This window comes from Callospermophilus lateralis, chromosome 6 (assembly GCF_048772815.1).
Source record: "Callospermophilus lateralis isolate mCalLat2 chromosome 6, mCalLat2.hap1, whole genome shotgun sequence".
In the NCBI taxonomy this organism is placed as follows: Eukaryota; Metazoa; Chordata; class Mammalia; order Rodentia; family Sciuridae; genus Callospermophilus; species Callospermophilus lateralis.
In genome coordinates, this window is record NC_135310.1 from 78,556,413 (window position 1) to 78,580,107 (window position 23,695).

Below are 23,695 nucleotides of genomic sequence, written 5' to 3' on the forward strand. Positions count from 1 at the left end.
TTAATCAATTTTAATATTTTTTCATTTTTCCCAGATTTTAAATAGTTTTTATCCTTCTTTCCCAGAGCCATAAAAAATAATGAAAGGAGATATGACTTCAACTAAAAGAGTAAAAAGTTGAAAAAAATATGGAAGTCAGATAATGACTTTGCTGTTAATTTTTTGAATATTACTATATAATTATTTTAGAATAGAATATTTGAATTAGAAGGTAATTTAGAAATTGGCTAGTTTAACATTCACTCTATAAATCAAGGATTGGAGCTTCCCAGGGGCCAAGTGCTTAGCCAAATTCAAATGTCTGGTTAGTGTCACTGACGCATAGACCAGTAAACTGTTTCCTATCCCATGCTTCCTGAACTGGAAATAACTGAGATGTTACAGAACATATATCATTAACAGTTAGTGTTACTCCTTTGAAAACAAATCTTCAAATGATCTATGTAACTTTCAAAGTATCACTGGGCCCTTGGGATCTTTAAGACTATTTCATTTCAGTAAGCCAACGAGGTATTTATATTCATACATAATCAATGAAGCTACACATACTTAGAACAGCATCAAGATGTTACTTGCTTTTTTTTGCTTTTGGTGTGGACATTTGCCCTGATCACGCAATAAGTAGGTTAAACAACTGGTACTCTTAGTATTAAAAAAAAAAGTACAGTAGCATTCACCCAACTTGTAATCATCATATGTTTATTGCCATATTCTTAGAGTAAAGTCAAAAACAAAAACAGCAAAGTAGGCTCATTGTGTAGCTCAATGGTGAACATCATTACCATCACCAAGGCCCCAGCATGCATGTATAAACATGCAAAAGCCATTTTAATAATTTTTTAAGAATGTTGCTAATGAAACAGCAAATATTTGACCCTTGAGTATATCTTTTAATATTCTGTTTAATGAAATGTGAAATACACATAAAGCACTTAAGTATGATACTTGTCTCAAGGACAAGTTTTGTGAAACTAAGTATTGTGAACTAAACTACCAACTTTTTCACAGAATACCATTTTTAACTGAAAGAATGACTAACCTACACATGATGAGTATTTAGAATTTGTCATTTGGCAGTCATTTTTCTAAAGTGATACAGTCACTTCAAGGAAAATAATTAAGTTACAAACAATAAAATTTGAGATTATATGAGAAAACTCAGAATTTTATGAAACTTGTATTTATGTTGAAGTTGTATTGTTTTGAAATGAAGTGGGGTTTGAAAGCTTTCCATTATGGAGCTCAAAAGTTTCACAATATCTAAAATGTCTACTGACAAGATTAATAGTAACAGCAATAAGTATAATTGATATTATATAATGAAATATGTCCACATTTGGAATGTCTGAATAATTCTGTAAACTAGGATTTTCTAAATAAGCAATCATGTTACAAACAGATATATGAGTAAATGTTCCAATGAAAGTGCAAGATAGATAAGTGAATTTCAATGAAACAGAGTATGTTGGCAGGTGTGGCGACACATGTCTGTAATCCCTGATGCTTGGGAGACTGAGGCAGGAGGATTGCAAGTTCAAAGCCAGTCTCAGCAACTTGGTGAGGGCCTGACAACTTAGTGAGATCCTATCTCAAAAAAAATAAATAAATAAATAAAAAGGGCTAGGGATGGATGTGCCTTAGTGGTTAAGTATCCCTGAGTTCAATCCCTGGTACCAAAACAAACAAACAAACAAACAAACAAACAACAACAAAAACCAGAATTTGCAAAGTTCATTGATAGTTTTAGACTCTATTCGCAATAATTTTTAAAAGCTATAGTTTCTCAAATTTTGATGTTATATCAAAGAATATGCAACTTTAAAAGGATACTATTGAAGTACTCCTTGCTTTTTTTTTTTTTTTTTTTTGCATTGAACCCAGGGCATTTAATCACTGAGCAACATCCCCAGCCTTTTTTTTTTTTTAATTAATTTTTATTGTAGGTTGTTCAAAACATTACATAGTTCTTGATATATCATATTTCACACTTTGATTCAAGTGGGATATGAGCTCCCATTTTTACCCCACATACAGATTGCAGAATCACTTCAGTTGCACAACCATTGATTTACATATTGCCATTCTGGAGACTGTTGTATTCTGTGATCCCCAGCCTTTTAAAAAAATTTAGAGACAGGGTCTCAATAAGTTGTTGAGGCTGGCTTTAAACCTGTGATTCTCCTGCCTCAGCCTTCTGAACCACTGGGCATATGCCATTGTGCCTGGCTACTCCTTGCTTTTCTAACTACATATCAATATGAGAGCAGATTTTCTTCATATACTTCAAACAAAGGAATTTATATCACAGAAGCAGGTATAAACTTTCTGCTTTGTGCTTTTAGGCCAGATATTAAAGAAACTGGCAACAAATATGAAACAATGCTTCTCATTAAGTTTTTTTTATATGTGGGAACATACTTTCAAAAACTGTTATGCTAATATAATAACATTGTTATTGCTATTTTAAAATAAGTTAATGAATATTTTTAATTTGCCAGTTTTGATTTTTAACATAAATACAGATAGTTCTAACATATATAAGCAAAAGATATTTAGAATCCTCAATATTTTTTTTTAGTATAATGGGGTACTGTAATCAAAGCATTTGAGAACTGATGATTTGTCTATTCAACATCAGATATGTGGTTTATGGATATTCTCACAAAATTTTTTAAAAGCACATTTCCCAATCTTATTTGGGGAAAAAAAAAAAAAAACTACTCTTAACAAAGCAAGAAGTAATAGATGTTTGTCAAAGGATACAAAATTTCAGTTAGACTGGAGGAAAAAGTTCAAGAAAACTACTGTAGGACATGGTTATTACAGTTAGTAACAATGTATTATATTTTTGAAAATTGAATAACAATGTATCATATTTTTCAAAATCACTAAGAAGCTTTTAAACGGTCTCAATACAGATAATGTTAAGGATATGAACTAATAAATTCATGAATTACTTTGCTTTAGACATCCTATAATGTATACATATTTTGAAATGTTATATATAAAATATATAATGTTGTCAACAAATACATAGGTATAAGAAGTCTTTTATTTGGGGGGGGGGGCGGGTTCTTGAGACCAGGGTCCTGTACATCTACCACTTAGCTACACACCCAGCCAAGAAGTAATTTCTGATTACTACTGACATTACCACACACTTGTACTATATATATAAAAAAACTATTATAATTTCAAAGGTGTATATACTAGAGAGTCAAGTCAGCATTTCATGAAACAAGCTCAAGTCGAATAGTCTAGTTGAATATAATATCTATCATACTTTTGGGATAAAGAAATACAGGCTCTATTAAGATACAATAACAATTAATGCTTGGTAAAAATCTATTATATGCAAGATATGAAAACAAGTAAAGTAGGAAAACAAGATGACTCAGGTAGACTAATAATTGGTATAGCAACAGGGGTAAGAGTATCAGAATTGGGTCCAGTAATGGAGAAAAGAATATTAGAACTAGGTGTGTACTTTAAAAAAATCATATTCAACATAACTCCGTTTTTTTTTTATGTAAAAAAATGTAGAAGGTAAGGTTTGAGAAAATCTTGGCTAGTAGGAGCACAAACATGGTAAAATAATAAAGTAGTAAAGGAAGTACAAGCTGAAAAGGTTTAGAATCACTGATCTAGTGAGGTTATAAATTAAGTTCTTACCAATTTAAGTCTACCAAGACTTAATTCCTCAGATCCTGTTGAGGAACCCATCAACTAAGGGATTATTAATATTGACCATTTAGAAGGGAAGAAAATTCAAGAGCACAGGTCAACAATTTTTTTTGATAAAGAGCCAGATAGTAATGTATGTTTTAGGTTTTTGGACCACATATATTTTGGGGGTATTCTTTGTTTTCTTTTACAAGATATTTTTTCAATTTCAATTTTGATTGGTTATTTTTAGTTACACATAACAATAGGATTTATTCTGACATAATCATAAAAGCATGGGATATGATTTGTTCTAATTCAATTCCCCAATATTTCCCCTTTCCCTTCCCCCCTACCACCTATTTTCTTTCCCTCTACTGATATTTCTGCTATTTACTTAATTTTTTAGTTAATGTCTTGTGGATGTATATATACTGGTGATGTTCACTGTAGTATATTCATATATGCACATAGCATAGTTAGGTTAGATTCACTCCGCTGTCTTTCCCTATCCCATCCCGGTTTCCTTCCTTCATTCTCCTTACTCTCCTGATCTCTCCTCCTCCTCCTCCTCCTCCTCCTTCTTAAAAAAATCACCTCCCTCCTTATTTAAAAGCTTTTAAAAAAATTAAAAATTCACTCTTACCAGTGGACTATTTGTCCACACCTATACTAGAGCATGGGCAGGCTTAGAGTATACTGAAAATTTTTAGTAGGGGTTTCTGTGAAAAGCTCAAGGGCAGAATAAAGGCTCCTGGTTAAGGGGTGAGTTTCAAAACAGAAACTAGAGATGGTTTATTTCCCAATTAGTGACAACATAGACAATGAAGTGTAAGTCTTCAATTATTACTTAATTTGAATAAATAATAATAAACTAACAAAAACAAGTAGAACGATAAAGAAAAAATTGAGTAAAATAACACAGAAAAATTAGCCAATGGTCATTATGAAAATCACAATAGTCTTTTCTGCTAATTCCTTTTTAGAAATAAGCTTACTTTTTCAAGGTATAAATTCTCTGTATCTTCTTGCTTCGTTTAAGTATATATTTCCTCTACTCTGAATGCTTACATTCTGGTGCTCTAAATCACTCATCAAAGTTAAAAATTTAAAAAAAAAATATTTAGATCATTTCTTTGAAAATAAAGACAGATTAAATTGAGCTCCAGTAATGGAAACACTTTGTTATGATTTGACAAGTCAGTTATTCTGATTTGAAATAAAATTATTAGCAGATATCACAGTGACTAAATACTTGTCTCTCAAATTATACCCAACTCTTCTATGGTTCTGGTATAAATCCCCAAATCATCAGAGCAAGATAAGGCAACATCAGACAGATTGATATTGGCTAGATAAAAGCCTGGGTCAGAGTATTGGCTTTGAGTTAACAATGAGGCCCTGATTTTTTTTTTTTTTTTTTAATTAGTTGCTCAAAACATTACAATGATCTTGACATATCATAATCATACATTTGATTCAAATGGGGTATAAATTCTTATTTTTACCACGTGTACAGATTGCAGGATCACATTGGTTATACAGCCACGTTTATACATACTGCCATACTAGTGTCTGTTGTATTCTGCTGCCTTTCCTATCCCCTTCCTATCTCCCCTCCCCTCCCCTCCCCCGCATCATCTCTCTCTACCCTCTTTCTTTTTATAGAACTTTGAAGTATTTGAGTTCAATTACCATATTCTATCAAATCAGAAAATCTATTTTTCTTCAAAATTTGCACAAATTTTCACTCCTAAAAATGGACTTGTAGCAAGGGCGGTGGCATGTGCCTATTATCCTAGCACCTTAGGATGCTGAGACAGAGGATCGAGATTCAAAGCCAGTCTCAGCAACTTACAGAGACTCTAAGCAGCTTAGTGAGATCCTATCTCAAAATTAAAAAAAAAAAAAAACAGGTTGGGAATGTGGCTCAGTGGTTAAGCACCCCTGGGTTTAACCCCTGGTACAAATGTACATACCTATGAATGAATGAATGAATAAATAAATAAAGGAACCTATTTTTTTATGCACATGCTGATTTATAAAACAAAACACTCTACCATAATACCTTTAAAAAATAACCATTCATCATGGATCTGATTTTCTATGAATGCCTTGTATTGATAGTAGCAATGTTTTACCTGACTCATGTGAAATGGAAAACAGAAGAGTATGAGGTCCAGTGTGCTTCTCTGTACAAGTACACTTGAGTCCTGCACCGAAGTACTTACTGCTTCTACCTGAAATAAAAGAATCTTTATCACCTTTTGTCTGTTATGCTGAGAAATTTGCCATAAAAAATGTAACAATTCTTCATTTTCTCTAATACATAAAAGTATGCTTCTGAAGATCAAAGAGGTTACAAACAAATGTTTACAGTATTAGTATTATATAACCTGTGGGGTTTTCTAGTAACTTCACCAAGCAATCCCTAACATATGTCTATACAAATATCTGTATGCAAATGTTTATTGTAGCTTTATTAATATTTGCCCCAAATGGGCTCCAAGTTAAATGTCCATTAATCAAATTGTGGTACCACCTTACAATGGAAGAATATGTAGCAAATCAGTGATACATACAAAAGCATGGATGAACTCAAATGTTAAGACAAGTGGAAAACAATACTTGAAGGCTAAACATAGCATGATTCATTTATATAGCACTCTGGAAAAAGCAAAACTATAGAAACAGAAAACAGAACAATGTTTGCAAGGGCCTGGTGTAGAAGAAGGGGACCAACTAAAAAGGGCAAAGAACTTTTGGGGATGACGTAGTATTCTGTATCTTGATTGTAGCAGAAGTTACATTATTTTATGTGTTTGTCAAAATTCATACAACTGTTCATACAGAAGGATTAACTTCAGTGAATGTAAATCACACTTTAATCTTGAAATTAAAAAGTATAAGTAAACAATCAATGTGATTCTTTTCTACTATCTTACAATGTCTGCTTTAGTACTACATCTGTCACACAAATCCCATGCAGAATCTGTCTATGTTACTTTATATAAAATTCATGTTTTCTTATAAAGATTGAAGAAAAGGCTCACCTTGGAATATAATAAATGTAACTATGTTAACAGTAGTTGGATCGGTTAGTAAGATAGTAATAACAGTACCCATTAATTTGCTGAGTAACAGATAATAGAGAAACAGACATAAATAACAATTCTTATTCATGAAAATATTAAGCTTCTTAAGATCAATAATTATTGATAATTTTGATCTTTAGGGTTTTTTTGGTAAAAAAATGTAAGCTCTGTGAAAAATAGAAATTTTATTCAATGAATAATCCTCAACATCCATGTTGAATAGTGCCTGGCTCAAAAAAAAAAAAGTTGTGAAACGAGCAACTACAATATTAGACTTACCATTAGCTCAATATCACTACCAATTATATAAAGTTGATCTTCCATAGAAAGCTTCCTGTTCAAATGGGCGAGCACATAGGTAATTCCAGGTAAACGAACAGCAGGACTGGTGAGAAGGCTACCCCAAAGAGCACTGTAGAACGCTGACTGGTCTACGGCAGCGGCAACCTTTTCCAACAATGTGTTTGTTCTGAAGTAACAAAATAAAGTGGTGTAAGAAAGGAAATATTTAATGTCACGTTAAAGGATATCAATTATTTTCTTCCAAAAATGTATGAAAGCATCTATGCTGTACTCATATTCTCCACTCTGGAAACATGTGTGATAGACAGGAAGAATGATATTCTTCAGAGTTAGAGGACTAGATTAAGCCATGGCTCCACTATTTACTTAAACTTTCTTTAGTTCAGTCTTCTCATTTGTAAAATAAGAACAATAAAAACACTACCACAAGTCTATTTAATGTCATTAGGTTGTTAAATTACTCTAATAAAATACCATATACACATTTTAGTTAATATTAAACCAAGGTAGAACATATCTTTTATTGTCCTACAAAATCTTAAGACATTTTCAAATGTCTTTTTAAAAAAAAAATCACATACTATATAGTTCATGATAGCTTTAATGAATCAGACCTATGAAATCAAAGGTGCTTTAGTGCTTTAAGAACTGCATAAAGATTAATTACTTGTTTAATTACTTATTTTTAATGTAAGATAAACCATGTAATACATAAAGACTATTAAAGTATTGTCAAATCAAGAGATAACACTGTAATCTCTTTTAGTCCCAATTTATCTAAGCATTAAAATAGTAATGCACCTATGAGTCCCCCTTTTTCCTTTCTTTTCTTCTTCTTCTTTTTTTTTTTTTTAGGTACCTAGGATTAAATACAGGGATGCTATACCACTGAGCTAAATCTGCAGCTCTTTTTAAAATTTTGAGACATGGTATCACTAAATTTCCCAGTTTGGCTTTGACCTTGTGATTGTTTTGCCTCAGCCTCCTGAGTAGGTGGGATTTACAGGTGTGTGCTATTGTGCCTGGTTTACAAACCATATAATATGATAATCAGAAACAAAACTGATTTATAAACTAAAGGAAATAATTCCATATTAAATTTCTAAAATTATAAGCAAAACTAGTTAAATTTAAATTAAATTTAAAGAAAATAATAACCTTTGAGAATAAAATTATTTTTTTCAAAGTAGCCTACAAGGTAATCCAATGTTTTCAGGGTTAGATTCTTACTATATTATGGGAGTACATAAAATACAACAAAATAACTGGTCAGTGCACATGAATAAATTATTTAAATTTTAAATAATCAAGTACACTCAAAGTAAATTTGGCATTTTCAATTTTTCCTGCCTAACTGAGTTTATTTGGTAAGAATATCAGTGATGAAATAGTAAAGATACTTTGTTATTATTCATTGTCTATATCTATTAGCTATCAGAAAATTATAATAGGTTCTAAAATAAATCAGATCGTTTTCTTTGAAAAGCTAAAATATCAAAGAGTAACATGTCAATACCTAGTAAAATAGCACTATACTTGATATTAAGGCTATTGTTTTCCATTACCAATTTTAAAACTTTTGGTATAGTTTTGGACCATAAAACTTTAGGACCAGTTTTCCACTCTTTTCATTAATTGAAATGTTCTGTTAGCTGGGCAAAGTGGCACATGCCTGTAATACAAGCGACTCAGAAGGTTGGGGCAGGAGAATCACCAAATTTTAGATCAGCCTGGGAAATTTAGTGAGGCCCTAAGCAACCTAGGGAGATCCTGTCTCAAAAAGAAAAAATTAAAAAGGACTGGGATGTAACTCATTAGTAAAGCATTCCTAGGTTAAACTTGTAGTACTCAAAACAAAAACAACCACTCTCGATAAATATCTTCTTATTTTAAATTTTGAATCACAGAAATAAGAGAAAAAGAATATAAGTTATGAATCACAATTTTTTAATAAGTTATATGTGCAAGGCACTGGACTAAGTGATTTCATTATTATAATAACACAATGAAATAAATATTAGATAGATGAATAAGTTTGATAGATGAAGAAACTATTTTAAAAGCTTTCCTAAGCTCATTAGGCATGTATACAGGCAAGATTTAAACCCAGTCCATCTATCTCCTACATCTGTACTTATACCATAGAGCTATACTTTCAGTATGTTATAGATATAATAATTTTGTTGCTATAGAAATCTTAATGTGATATAGAAATCTTAATGTAATATACTGAAATATCTAGAAGACAGACATAAAATTAATTTTTATGATGTTAAAACATATGTATGGATGCTTGCTGACAAATGCATGATGTAGATTACATAGTTGTACAAAATACCAGTTTACCTCTCATAGTACTCTGATCCTTCTTCTAAGCCAGGGAGAATACCAGTTAGCAACCCTTGTAGACCAGGCTTCAGTGTTTTACCCAAAGGCAAGTAATATATCTCATATAAACTGAGCAAAGTTGGTTTCACAGACATGGCAGCATTTGCAAGAAGAGGAAATAATCCAGAACTATTTAAACAACAACAAAAGGAGGAAGGGGAAAAAGTAAAATAATGACAAAATATGAGTTCATTTGTAATTATAACTCTATATAAATCTTTTATGTTTTGAAGAAATAGTAAATATACTGGCTGCTTTAAAATGATACTATAAATTGAAGACTTCTACATACATTAAACTAAACCAGTTTTCTCACCTGAGCTTCATACTGAAGAACCCAGGTGCAACTTAGCTGTTTGATGAAGTGCACATATTTCATAATTCCCAAACAGAATTCTCCCCTTTTCAGTAAAACCAGTTTCTTACTATAATCCTGCCATTTCAAAATACTGTTATCACCATCTATCTGGCTCACTCTAGACCCTTTAAAAAAAAGTCTTCCACTCCAAAAATCAATCATCAGGTTTTTTCTCCACATCACACTCCTTGATATTTTTTGAATATAATAAATTCTCTTTATCTCTATCAGACACGTACCTAGAAGAGACCACCATTATTTTATCATCTTAATGAAATTGTTGGTCTCAGTTGAACTTTCATTAGTTTCCTGTTGGCAATGTGGCCTTATCTTAAGATTCGGCTACTGCATGCTTCTGTACACCCCATGTACACTCACCAATTTTGTCCCTCGCACCCTCTACTCCAGCTATACTGGATGATTCCTCACTGATTTCTTTACTTATATCCTTTTTGTATGTCTTGGAGATCCTTAAATGTTCAAGTCCAGCCTATGTCATTTTCTTAAGGATACTGCCTCCTAATTAGACTAGGTTAGGTTCCCTAATTGAAGTTTCCATTGTACTTAATACTATCTTATTAGAACATTTATTGCTTTAAGTTGTTTCATGTGTCTTCTTTAAAAGACTGTAAATATCAGAAACCCACAGAAATATCATGATGTTTTTTTTATTTTTGTATTCAAGTCCTCAGTACCACGTCCTGCACTTAGGAGGAACTTAACAATTGAATTATGACTCTCTTACTTCTGGTTTATATACAAAATAGAAATAATCTTCAACTCCTTACATTTCTGCCTCCAATTTTAGATACAGATTGACCTAAAGATATAGTCACATATAATTATAGTCAGCCTTTGAGACTACTTTCTTTCATGTGCTCCAGGGCCCATTGTTTTTAATTTGCCAGGGACCAGCCTCATTCATTTTCCTTTTTCTTTCCTGTAATTTCTATCTTCTTCCACCGAAATCTTTGCTTTTCAACACTTTGTACTCAACTATTTCCGCATGATTCTAAGAAGAGAATAAATAACAGCAACAACCAAACTCCAAAACCTTTATTTTAAGTACCTCCTGGATTAAAGCTGCCAAGCTATATCAACTTTTAAGGGAGGAGAGATATATACACGTGTGTATGTATTCATGCATTTCTTCCAACTTATCACCTCTGTGTCTTAAATCATGATAGTTCTACATGTGATGCTGTGATATAAATTTGTTTTTCCTTTTTATTTCACTTTTTAAAATTGGTGCATTATAGTTGTACAAAATGATGGGATTTATTGTTTGTTACATGTTCATAGATGCACACAATATAATATAAATTTAGTTTTCATTCATGGTTCTTGGCTTTTAAGTCTGAAAGCTCTTGTTACTTATTAAATCACTACTGCAATAAGCATATCTTTTATTAGACTACATCACCTCTGTTCTAAGTGAATAGAGCAATAAGCATATCTTCCGTTTATGTATTTGACCGTCTGTCCTTGGTTTATAGCAATGAAGATGAAAGATAGTGTTTTGTTATGATACTGGGGGAGCTTTAGGCTACATAAAGCAAAGAATCTTATCTTTTATCTCCCTTTCACTTGCTCCTTTTTCTCTCAAAGGCAGGCCACAGAAACTAGAATTTCTCTTCATTCAAGGTGGGCCATAGAAACTAATTTTCCTTGCCTTTCTGACTTTCAGGTAGCCATAAAGAAATTCTCTGACCTACCATGGTTAATAGATCAGACAACCCACATTTCAGAAAGAGTCCTCCCCATACCAGGAAAGAAGGAAAGCTACCCAGATGGGCCAAGAACAATCTGATGAGGCATGCTTTGCTGTTTTCTCAACTCAAGTCTTTTGCATTCGAGATACCTTTTTTTGTCTAATCATGTTTCTATACATGCTTTAATCACGCATATGTAGAAGCGTCCAATAAAAACCCAAAGGATGAGGGTTCAGAAAGCTTCTGAACTCATTCACCCACCAGGAGGGTGGTGTATTCCAACTCACAGGGATGGAAGTTCCTGTGCTCAGGACCCTTCAGATCTTGCCCCGTCTCTCTCTTCTTATGGCTGTGTATTTGAATTTGTTAAAATATCCTTTATGATAAACTGGTGAATGTTTCCCTGAGTTCTTTAGCTGCTCTAGCAAATTAATTAAGCCCAAAGAGGAGGTAGCGGAACCCTAACTTGTAGTCAGTTGGTCAAATGTTCTGGAAGCTTGGACTTGCTCCTGGTGTCAGAAGTGGTAATAGTCTTGTGGACTGAGCTCTCAACCAGTGAAATCTGACACTATCTCCAGGAACACAGCATTAAAACTGAATTGGACTAGAGGATGTCCAGTTGATGTTCTCTCAAAACTACCTGCTTGCTTCCTGGTAGGGAGAAATCCTTGCACATTTTTTTGATCACAAAAGTGACTGGGGTTATATACATATCATAGGAGAAATCAAATTTTGAGTGTGATTTTACATAATGTCTTAGAAGATACAAGAGGCATTATTTATTAAATATTTTAGATTATTCTGGTACTGTGCAGAGAGCAGAGTTTAAGAAAATCAGGTGGTGGATGAATGTTAGGAGGCCAATGACAAAGCACAGGCTAGAGGTGATGCTTACTAAGACTGGATGCTACCAGTGAAGATGCTGAGAAAATAGATATATTTGACACATATCGTAATAATAGCTAATATTTATTAAGTACTTGCTATATGCAGCACATTGTTCTAAGTACTTTTGGTAACTTAACATTTTAAATTCTAACAACCTTATGGCATTAGTAACCTTATTTCTATTTTGCAGGTAAGTATATAAAGAGGTGAAAATGGTCAAAGATCATAGAGCTAATTTGACTCCAGAATCCTCTGCTCATAACCATTATGAGACAGAAGTCTTAGTGGCAGATTGTAAAGGGGTGGTGGGAGAATATATGTGGGACTAATAAGATATCATGTGTAGCTCTGATTTCAGGCTTGTGTGAGTAGACAGAAGGTAGTGCAATTCACTGAGCTTTAGTACAATGCAGGAAGACCAGATTTCCAGGAACAGAGGATGAGTTTAATTTTGAAAACGTAAAGCTGTACCTGCCTGTAAAGATCCTCAGAGATCAGGTAATTCAGGAGTTTAAAGCTAAATCCAGAGCTAGAGATATCAATTTGGGAGTCAGTGCATAAAGGATAAAACTCTGATTATGAGGGATGGAAGAAGATAGGGAGATGTAGGTCAATGAATTCAAGGCAGCAGATAAGTATAATGAAAATATCTTGAGATCTAACATACGACATGAGGACCATAGTTAATACTGATTTGTTTAAGGAATTTTTACTAATTGGGTAGATTTTAGTTGCTCTTGCCTCTCTCACATACACACATATAAAGACTCACAAAAAGGTAACAATGTGAGATAATGATGGATATATTAATTTGCTTAATTGTAGTAACCATTTTGTTATCTTTATGTATTTCATAACATCATGTTGTACCTTACATATACATAATAAACTTTTTTAAAAAATCATGGTTGTAACAGGGCTGGAGCTGTAGCTCAGTGGCGGAGCACTTGCCTAGTATGCATGAGGCACTCGATCCTCAGCGCCACATAAAAATAAACAAATAAAATAAAGGCATTCTGTCCATCTATAACTACAAAAAATTTTTTTTAAATCATGGTTGTGGATAAACTTACCTGATGAGAAAATATAAAGTGAAAATATAAGAACATATAGGTTACTAAGTAAGTCTTAAGAAATGCAAATATTGAATTCAGGTAAAGAAAAAAAGGCTGATAAAGGAGATTTACAAAGAGTAAACAAGAAAAAGTAATTCCACGGAAGCCAACTGAAAATGAAGAATGGTAAATAATGTTAGAAATCAAGGTATTTTATTTTTTATCAGGCAAATTTTCAAGCTTAAAAAAGGTAGACTGTTCTATAGTTCCAATGATTTTGAATGAAAATTCTTCTTTCATAAATGACTGCTGAGAATAAAAAAGAAACTTACCTTAAGGAATGGTCTAAATTTTTCTATATTACTTAACTCAAATAGTTAAGATTGGAATCAAAAACTTTTGGTCATGAAAGAGCTTTCAATTTTTCAGTTTTTAGTGCAGAAAGCATAAGAGTTAGCAATACATTTTAATTTATATTATATGAAATAGATAATAAAATCATTCTTACCTATATAAAAAAAGATCTTTGGCAAGTCGCTTAGGTCCAATGATTTTGAAGATAATTTCATATGTTTCAAGTGCCTTCCGATGAACTCCACCTGGTAATGCTGGATGTAGACACTGAGCAAGGCGCTTGCCTATGGTCAGCTTTTTGGGTACTACCTGGTACTTTGCATTGTTTTGTAAAACCTTGAAAAAAACATTTAAATGCAGATGAGAAAAAAATATTTCGTTTTATTCCATTTTCTCGCATGTTATAAAAATTATCATTGTAGGGCATTCATTTTTGTCTGTGACATTGATATATATTTTATTTGAAATTTTAAAAAATTATTAATTTGCTTAAAAATACATCCATTCCATGTTAACAGAAAGAACATATTGTTATTGAAACAATACTTGCCAGGACAAATTTATGGAGAGAAGAAGTTATTATCTGTAGTGAGTATTGAGTTGAAAATGAGTGTCTTTGCTATGTATTTTAAGATAAATTTTCAAGTGTGCTATGATACTTGATGTTAATTATTGTGAGACCATACTTTTCCCATATATCCTTTTTAATATTTAGAGCATTCTTAGTTAATAACAAAAACAATTGTAAAATTATGGGTGTAAGTTGAGAAAATTTTCCTCTCAGTTAAAAAGCAAAAAGTCAAAATGAAAAGCTAGAAGATTATCAGTGATGCTACTATAATAAGTGTGGTTTAAACCAGATACATGAAGAAGGATCAATTCAAAGCCAAGCTCCAAGGTCTAAGTGACTATATATAAAGTTGCCTTTGTAAAAAGTACTGAATCACAGCGAAAGCTTATAAAACGTTTCCTTGCTGCTATGCACGCATCATTTGGAAAGGAAACAACAGTTACTGCTTTCCACTTGCAGTTTTTTATTTTGTTGCCAGGAACTCCAGAACCATATCTGATGCTCAATTAGAAAACTTACTAACCCTTATAGTTAGTTAGCAGCATCTTTGCTTCCCAATCTTGTATTTTTATAAGTGACAACAATGATAATAACTCTATTTTTAAAGCTCTGGTTTTTTTTTTTTTTTTGGTTTTTTTCATTGGTTGTTCAAAACATTACAAAGCTCTTGACATATCATATTTCATACTTTAGATTCAAGTGGGTTATGAACTCCCATTTTTACCCCAAATACAGATTGCAGAATCACATTGGTTACACATCCACATTTTTACATAATGCCATATTAGTAACTGTTGTATTCTGCTACCTTTCCTATAAAGCTCTATTTTTTTTAATTAGAACTTCAAAAGTGCTAAACAGTCTGCTTTGAAATAATAAAGTAAAATAGCACTATCAAAATTAATGTTTAGTTATGACTGCATATTCTTTACTTCAAGATTTAGAGAAATCCAATAAGATAAGATTTCTGATTTTTTAATCTTTTAATGAAATGGACAAGATAAACATACCTTATTAAGTTTTCCAAGTGCTGATATCAAATCTGCCCATTCACTGGAGTATTCAAAATTCTTCAGTGCTTTGTCAATTGCAGCTACATAGTTTCTGTACTTGGAGTCACTCAATAACTCCACTTCTTCTGTGTTCATCCTCCCACAGTGTTCAGCTAAAGACTAGTTCCAAACTCATGCAAAATCATTACCTACAAAAGAGTATGTAGGAGGACTCAAGGTTACAAAGCAAATTACTGAAATGGGTTCATATGGTCCTACTACAAAGGTAATGGCTAACTTTAAAATGTTTCATAAGTTAGAAGTGGTAAAAATTCTGGTCTCCTAGTTCACAGGCGATTGAAGTATTCAAAAAAGACTCAATGATAACTACTTGTGCATTCTTTCCTGTAGGGAAACTGGGAAATGTTTGAGAATTTAGGGATACAAAAAAGAAATTTTATGACATTTATTTCAATTTAGAAATCATGTTATTTCTGTCACATTTGTTGATAGAACGTGTTATACACACACACACACACACAGCCTTCTACTTTGTCTTGATGCTAAAATAAAGTAAGACTTGTTAGACTGGAAACATCGAGGACATGGGGGTGACAATTTTGAAGATCATTTTATTTATTAGGTATCTAGCATGAAGGAACATCAGCTGTATGGGATTAGATTTCCCTTTGAATAAAACTGACCAGAATATGTGGCTTAAAATATGTCCACAAAATATTTGTTGTTCCTTTGAAAACACTGTGACTCAATTTTAATGAAAAGAATAAAGAAGACAAGACAATAGATAATAACCAACATGCAATAAAGGCACTTCACTTCAGTTTCCTGTGTGTTTGTGTGATACTGGAGATTGAATCCAGGGTCTGCCCTATACTAGGAAAATGCCATGCTACTGAGCTATATTCCCACCCCTTCAGTTTCCTGTTTACTCTCTCTTAAATCACTGGGCCAAACCAGCCACCATATCATGAAATACCTCAAGGAACTCTACATAGAGGTCCCTATGGTGAAGAACCAAGGCTTTGTCACAGCCCCTGTGAGTGAGTCATCTTAGAAGCTATCTTCCAACCCCAGCCAAGCCTTGATTTGACTGTAAACCCAACAGACACCTTGAATGTCACTTAGTAAGAGACCCCAAAGTCAGAACTACATAGCTAAGTTTCTCAGATTCATGACCAACAGAAAGTTTTCTGTTTTAGGTCACTGCATTCTGGGGAAATATGTTACAGTTACACAGCAATAGATAATTAACAGAATAACAACAAGGACTTAATTGAAGCTTAACTGAAAAATCAATGTGGTTTCTCTACATTCTTTGTATCCTGACTTTTAAACAACTGTACCTTTACTGATGGCTATGTTTTTGGATGGGCAGGGAAGTCTCAGACCGGGCTTCGTGGATACCAAAACAATTCCATTGGGGTATAATAATATTTTCAACAAGCAGTTTAAGATAACTGGATATCTCATGCTTGAAAAAAAATGAATTTGGCTCAACTGTACAAAATAAACTTAAAGTGGATCACAGATCTGAATGAACCAACTAGAGCTATAAAACTCCTAGAAGAATATACAGGAGTTAATCTTCATGACCCCTTTAAATGTTTATGCGGGTCCCTAAAAACAATATTAAAAAAACACAAGAAAAAAATAAAAATAAAATATACATTACAACTTCATCAAAGGAGAGCTTCTGTGCTGCAAATGATACTACCAAGAAAGTAAAAAGACAACTGAAAGGAGAAAATATTATCTCCCACATATCTGACAAGGTGCTTAAACTAGATATATAAAGAATGTTTCCCAAGACAATGTTAAAAGAACAAAAAATTTAAAAATTGAGGAAGAATATGAATAGACATTTCTACAAAGAAAATACACAAATGCTAAGTAAGTACATGAAGCAACACTCAACATCAATCACCAGGGAAATGCCAATCAAAACTATGAGATAATATTTCACACCCCTTAGGATGGCAATAATAATGATAATGATGATAATAACAATAATAGATGATAACAAGTGTTGGTCAAGATATTGGGAAACTGAAACACTCATAAACTTCTGGAGTGAGAACTAATTGATGCAGCTTCTTTGAAAAACAGTGTGATGGTTCTCAAAAAGTTAAACATAAAATTATCACAAGACTCTGCCCAGATCCACCTCCACTGACCTCTGCAGGGCCCAGGTGCACAGCACACCTGGTCCACCCCTTTTCTGGTGGGGCAGATACTCAGTAGAGCCTATCCTCTGGTGCAGGACCGCCCCTTCTGACCAGTGGACTACTCCAGGAGCCAAGATCCAGCCCAGACTATCCACATCAGCACACAGGGATCCAGGCTCTCAGTAGGCCTGGTTCACTCCTGCCCTGCGAGGCAGACACTGGCAGAGCCAAGCCATTGGCACAGGACCGCCCCTTCTGACCAGCAGAGTACAGCAGGAGGTCAAGCCCAGGGTCCCAGATCCACCCACATCAGCCTTTGCTGGACCCAGGAGCACAGCAGGCCCAGTCCACCCCTCCCAAGATGGGGCAGACACCCAACAGAGCCTAGCATCTGGCGCAGGACTGCCCCTTCCAACCAGCAGACTACCATGGGAGGAAAGTGCCCCAAACAAACTAGGACATGATAATAACAAAACCTATAATCTGTGAATTAAATAATGACCTAAATGAGAAAATACAAGCAAAAATTGATCACTCCAACAATGAGATAAGAGAACAAATACAGGTAGCAAAAGATTACCGAGAGAGAGAGAGAGAGAGAGAGAGAGAGAGAGAGAGAGAGCGCCTGAAAAAAAAAAAGTCGAAAATCCTTGAAATGAAGGATACAATAAATCAAGTAAAGAACAATAGAAAGCATAACCAACAGACTAGATCATGTGGAAGAAAGAATGTCATATAATGAAGACAAAGTATACAATCTGGAAAATAAAGTTGATTACACAGTGAAGAAAGTTAGAAACCATGAACAGAACATCCAATAATTATGGGACAGCATCAAAAGTCCAAATCTAAGAGTTATCGTGAAAGAGGAAGGCACAGAGTTTCAAACCAAAGGAATGCACAATCTCTTCAATGAGATAATATCAGAAAATTTCCCAAGCATGAAGAATGAATTGGAAAACCAAAACAAGAGGCTTACAGGACCCCAAATGTACAAAATTACAATAGATCTACACCAAGGCACACTATAATGAAAATGCCTAGCATACAGAAAATCTAATCAGAGGAGAAACCAAGTCACATTAAATACCAAAAATAAACAGAAAAGGCTGGGAATACAAATCATGTCTCAATAATAACCCTGAATGTTAATGGCTTAAACTCACCAATCAAACTCACACAGACCAGCAGATTGGATTAAAAAAAAAAAAAAAGACCCAACAACATGTTGCCTCTGACTCATCTCATAGAAGAATCATTCACAGACTGAAGGTGAAGGATTGGGAAAAATCATACCATTCACATGAACTGTGGAAGCAAGCAGGGGTTTCCATCCTCATATCAAATAAAGTAGACTTCAAACTAAAGTCAACCAAAAAGGATAAAGAAGGACACTAAATACTGCTCAATGGAACCATATACCAACAAGACTTAACAATTATAAATATATATGCCCCAAACAACAGGGCAGCTATGTTCATCAAACAAACTCTTCTCAAGTTAAAGAGTCAAATAGACTACAACATAATAATTTTGGGTGTCTTTAACATACCTCTTTCATCACTAGATAGATCTTCCAAACAAAAGCTGAACAAAGAAACTATAGATCTCAATAATACAATCCATAACTTAGACTTAACTGACATATATAGAATATTCCAACCTTCAACAAGAGAATATACTTTCTTCTTAGCAGCACATGGATCTTTCTCTAAAACAGACCATGCACTATGCCACAAAGGAACTCTTAGCAAATATTAAAAAGTAGAAATACTACCCTGCATTCTATCAGATAATGATGGAATGAAATTAGAACTCAATGATAAAACAAGAAATAAAATCCACTCCAACACTTGTAGACTAAATGATATGCTACTGAATGAACAATGGGTTACAGAAGACATCAAGGAGGAGATTAAAAATTTTTAGAGGTGAATGAGAACACAGGTACAACATATCGAAATCTCTGGGACACTAGGAAAGCAGTTCTAAGATGAAAGTTTATTGCATGGAGTTCATTCCTTAAAAGAAGAAAAAGTCAACAAATAAATGACTTAACACTACATCTCAAAGCCTTAGAAAAAGAAGACAAATCTACACCAAAAGCAGTAGAAAGAAGACAGGAAATAATTAAAGTCAGAGCTGAAATCAATAAAATTGAAACAAAAGAAACAATTGAAAAACTTGACAGAACAAAAAGTTGGTTCTTTGAAAAAAAATAAATAAAATTGACAGACCCTTAGCCATGCTAACAAAGAGAAGGAGAGGGAAAACTCAAATCACTAACATACATGATTGCCGCAGTCTGGCTGGGCACAAATCACGAGCCACTGAATCAATAAATCAATTAAGAATATAAATGGGATGGTCTCAAACTAAAGTTTCTTCTCAGCAAAAGAAACAATCTGTGAGGTGAATAGAGAGCCTACATCTTGGGATCAAATCTTTACTCCTCACACATCAGATAGATGTGTGAGGGGTAAATAAAGAACTCAAAAAGCTAAACAACAAAAAACCAAATAACCCAGTCAATAAAAGGGTCAAAGACCTGAAGAGCCACTTCTCAGAAGATGATGTACAATCAATCAACAAATAGATGAAAAAATGTTCATCATCACTAGCAATTAGAGAAATGCAAATCAAAGCCACTCTAAGATTTCATCTCATTCCAGTCAGAATGGCAACTATTATACATACAAAAAACAATAAGTGTTGGTGAGGATACAGGGAAAAAGGGTACATTCATACACTGCTGGTGGGATTGCAAATTGTTGCAGCCAATATGGAAAAAAGTATGGAGATTTCTTGGAAAATTGGGAATGGAACCACCATTTGACCCGGCTATCCCATCCTCGGTCTATACCCAATGGACTTAAAAACAGCATACTACAGGGACACAGCCATATCAATGTTTATAAAGCAGCACAATTCACAATACCCAAACTGTGGAACCAACCTAGATGCCCTTCAATAGATAAATGGATAAAAAAATGTGGCATATATACACAACAGATTACTCATCAATGAAAGAGAATAAAATCAGGGCTGGGATTGTGGCTCAGCGGTAGAGCGCTTGCCTGGCATTGTCGTGACCTGGCTTCGATCCTCAGCACCACATAAAAAGTATTGTGTTGTGTCCATCTACACCTAAAAAATAAATATTAAAAATAAATAAATAAATAAATAAATAAAATCATGGCATTTGCAGGTAAATGGATGGAGTCAGAGAAGATAATGCTAAGTGAAGTTAGCCAATCTTAAAAAACCAAATGCTGAATGTTTTCTTTGATATAAGGAAGCTGATTCATAGTGGGGTAGGGTGGGAGGGCATGGGAGGAATAGATGAACTCTAGATAGGGCAGAGGGGTTGGAGGGGAAGGGAAGAGGCATGGGGTAGAATGTGATGATCATTATTATCCAAAGTACAGGTATGAAGACATAAATTGGTATGAATATACTATTTATACAACCAGAGATATGAAAAATTGTGCTCTATATGTGTAATGAGAAATGTAATGCACCCTGTTATATATTAATAAAAAATTTAAAAAATTATCACAAGACTCAGTAATTCTACTCCTAGGTATAGATTCACCTTCACCCAAATGAAAACATATATCTGCTCAATAATCTTTACATGAATGTTCATAGAAGAATTATTAACGATAGCTGAAAGGTAGGAATAATCCAAATATCTATCAAATGACACATGGATAAATAAGCTGTACTACTGCCAATTTATGGTTTCTATCACTTTCAAAATCTAGATTAAACCATAAACAAAAAATAGTCAGAGAAATATATGTTTCACATATAAAAGACTGGCATTCTAAAACAAAGCCAAAACTATTGTAACTAATAAAACATTTAAAAACTAATAAATAGTGTCATATGGAATGAAAGCTAGAATGAATACAAAACAGCATATTTCTAGTTTTGTTTCTGAGAAATCAGAATAACAGCAAAGTTAAACTCAGGGAAAATGACTGGATTTTTTCTATATGTATATGTTTATATACCTATATAAAATTATGCTAAATCCTAGTCAATAAACCTAAAAATGTACTGTTCTAGTAGTAGATGGAATAAAGCACATGCATAAGTTTTACTGACTGGGATAATTTTTTCCTCTTAGCAAAATTTCTAGAAGACAATATAATATTCAATTTGAATCTATAAAATATCTGGTACATGAAGAAGATTAATCTGGGAAGCAATTTAGTGATAATTCTACTAGTGAAAATAGGGAACTGGGTGCAGTGGCACACACCTGTAATCTCAGTGACATAGGAGGCTGAGGCAGGAGGATTGCAAGTTTAAGGTCAGCTTAGTAAGGCCCTAAGCAACTTAGCAAGTCCTTGTCTTAAAAAAATAAAAAGGGCTGGGGATGTGGCAACTCACCGGTCCAATGCCCTTGAGTTCAATTCCCCAGGACCCCAAAAAATTTTTCTTAAAAAATAGAGTTTGCAATATTATCTCAATAGATATATCCTTTAGGCAGAAATTTTTATTTGATATACAAAAGTCAACTGATAATGACCAGTCAGGTTTGTAACTATTGCATGTTTCCACGGCTATAAAGGTGAGTGAGGAAAGAAATTTGAAATATGTTAGTTACTATTTATTTAACCAAAAATTCTAAATATTTAAATATAATTAAAAAGAGTTCCCACAGTTTAGGATACATGTTACTCTCAGAATATTAAAAGTAAAATCTTAAGAGCTGAAATATGACAAAGAACATTCTGTTGAAGCTTTTTTTTTCAATAACAGAACTGTTTTATTTAACATTTCTTTCCGTCCTCCATTCTATGATTCCAGAATGCTAAACCTCTTGTGCATAAAAACCCACCTTTAGCAGCAGACAAGGCAAAAAAGGGAAGGAAAGTGCAATTTTGAACGTAACACCACAGAACCAGAGTGGGAAACAAAGACAGAGGGCAGTGAGTTCCTTGGCTAATGCTCTGCCTGCTCACTGTCTCTGAACAGGAAACATTTAAGAACAGAAACTCCCAGGTGTTAAGTAACTGCCCAACTCTCTTGGTAGCATCCCTCTTCCAATCCCATCTATCCTGGTATCCTAATGAGCTTACTTGAAAACTTAAGAAATTCCACTCCAGTTTACATCCCTGTTAATTTGTCCACCTCCCTTTGAGTTTCAAAACCACAAAATACAAAAACAGAAAAGCAATCAGTAAGTTTCAAGCCTGCTGAAACCCTTTACAGATGAATCTCCTTCCTTGAAGTCACCTGGACAAACATATGCACAGCTGGAGGCAACAGACTGTGCAAACAGATCCAGCTAGAAATATCTCAGGTACCCAATAAGATCCAGTTATTCCACATCTGTGAATTTAAAGTGATCATCATCCACAGTAGAATAGATGTGCCCCTTGTTGTTAAGAAAATCCACAGCTTGCTTGATTGAAGCTACAGCCATGTGTTGAGGCTGGATCCTGTGATCCTCCAGGTCTTGGGCAAGTCTTAATCAAATTCAGCACCTGGTTTTGAGCCACAGTTGGGTCATTTGTTGGCATGAAGCTATTCCCACTGAAGTTTTCTGCTTCCCCCATTCTTGGATTGCTGATAGATATTCTCCCTACTGAGGGCTGGCTGTTGGATTTGCTCAGCACCATGTGCACGTTGACTTCTAGGATACGTGTGGTAAATTTGTTCATATTCTTCAGGGGCATGATCTTAAAGGCTACCAGGTTCTTTTTGTTCTAAAAGGACTGTAGGTGGCCAGCCACTTTTACACATGTTTCTGGAGGAACTACAGTTTTTCAATACTGGTGTCATCTGTGTCTACTCCCTGGCGAACATCCATGGGTGCACCTGGCATGTCATCTATTTTGTAAACAATATTGGTTAGAGCCTTCTCGGCATGTCTGATTATTCTCACAAGAGTGACCTATGAAATTTCAATATTCCCAATTTTGAACACTTCGTCAACAAGAGTAACAGAAAGTAGCTGAGATATGGTACAATGTGCTAGGTTTGGGCTCTTGATTTCCTTTTAGCTTGATAAGGTGTGGGTGATCCAAAGTCCCCCAGGGACCACTGAGCCTAGCTGCTGGCTTCTCCAAAGATGGCGGAGCTGCTATAGCTTTCAAATCCACTATTCCACATA

The 23,695-nt window shown here is 34.0% G+C and overlaps 1 protein-coding gene and 1 pseudogene across 4 annotated transcripts in view; both read right to left on the minus strand.

Moving 5' to 3' along the window:
- The window catches only part of Dop1a (DOP1 leucine zipper like protein A), a 103,236-nt gene that overhangs the window by 56,238 nt on the left and 23,303 nt on the right, over window positions 1–23,695 (minus strand). For all 4 annotated transcript variants that reach the window (XM_076858463.2, XM_076858462.2, XM_076858464.2 and 1 more), the window contains exons 2-6: window positions 15,398–15,588; window positions 13,971–14,152; window positions 9,408–9,578; window positions 7,038–7,227; window positions 5,805–5,903 (exon numbers count right to left, since the gene is read on the minus strand). In XM_076858463.2, the coding sequence (XP_076714578.1) occupies window positions 5,805–5,903; window positions 7,038–7,227; window positions 9,408–9,578; window positions 13,971–14,152; window positions 15,398–15,535 (780 nt within the window). In that variant the 5' untranslated portion in view covers window positions 15,536–15,588. The remainder of the gene's footprint in view (window positions 1–5,804; window positions 5,904–7,037; window positions 7,228–9,407; window positions 9,579–13,970; window positions 14,153–15,397; window positions 15,589–23,695) is intronic.
- Window positions 22,901–23,694, minus strand: LOC143402475 (replication protein A 32 kDa subunit-like; annotated as a pseudogene).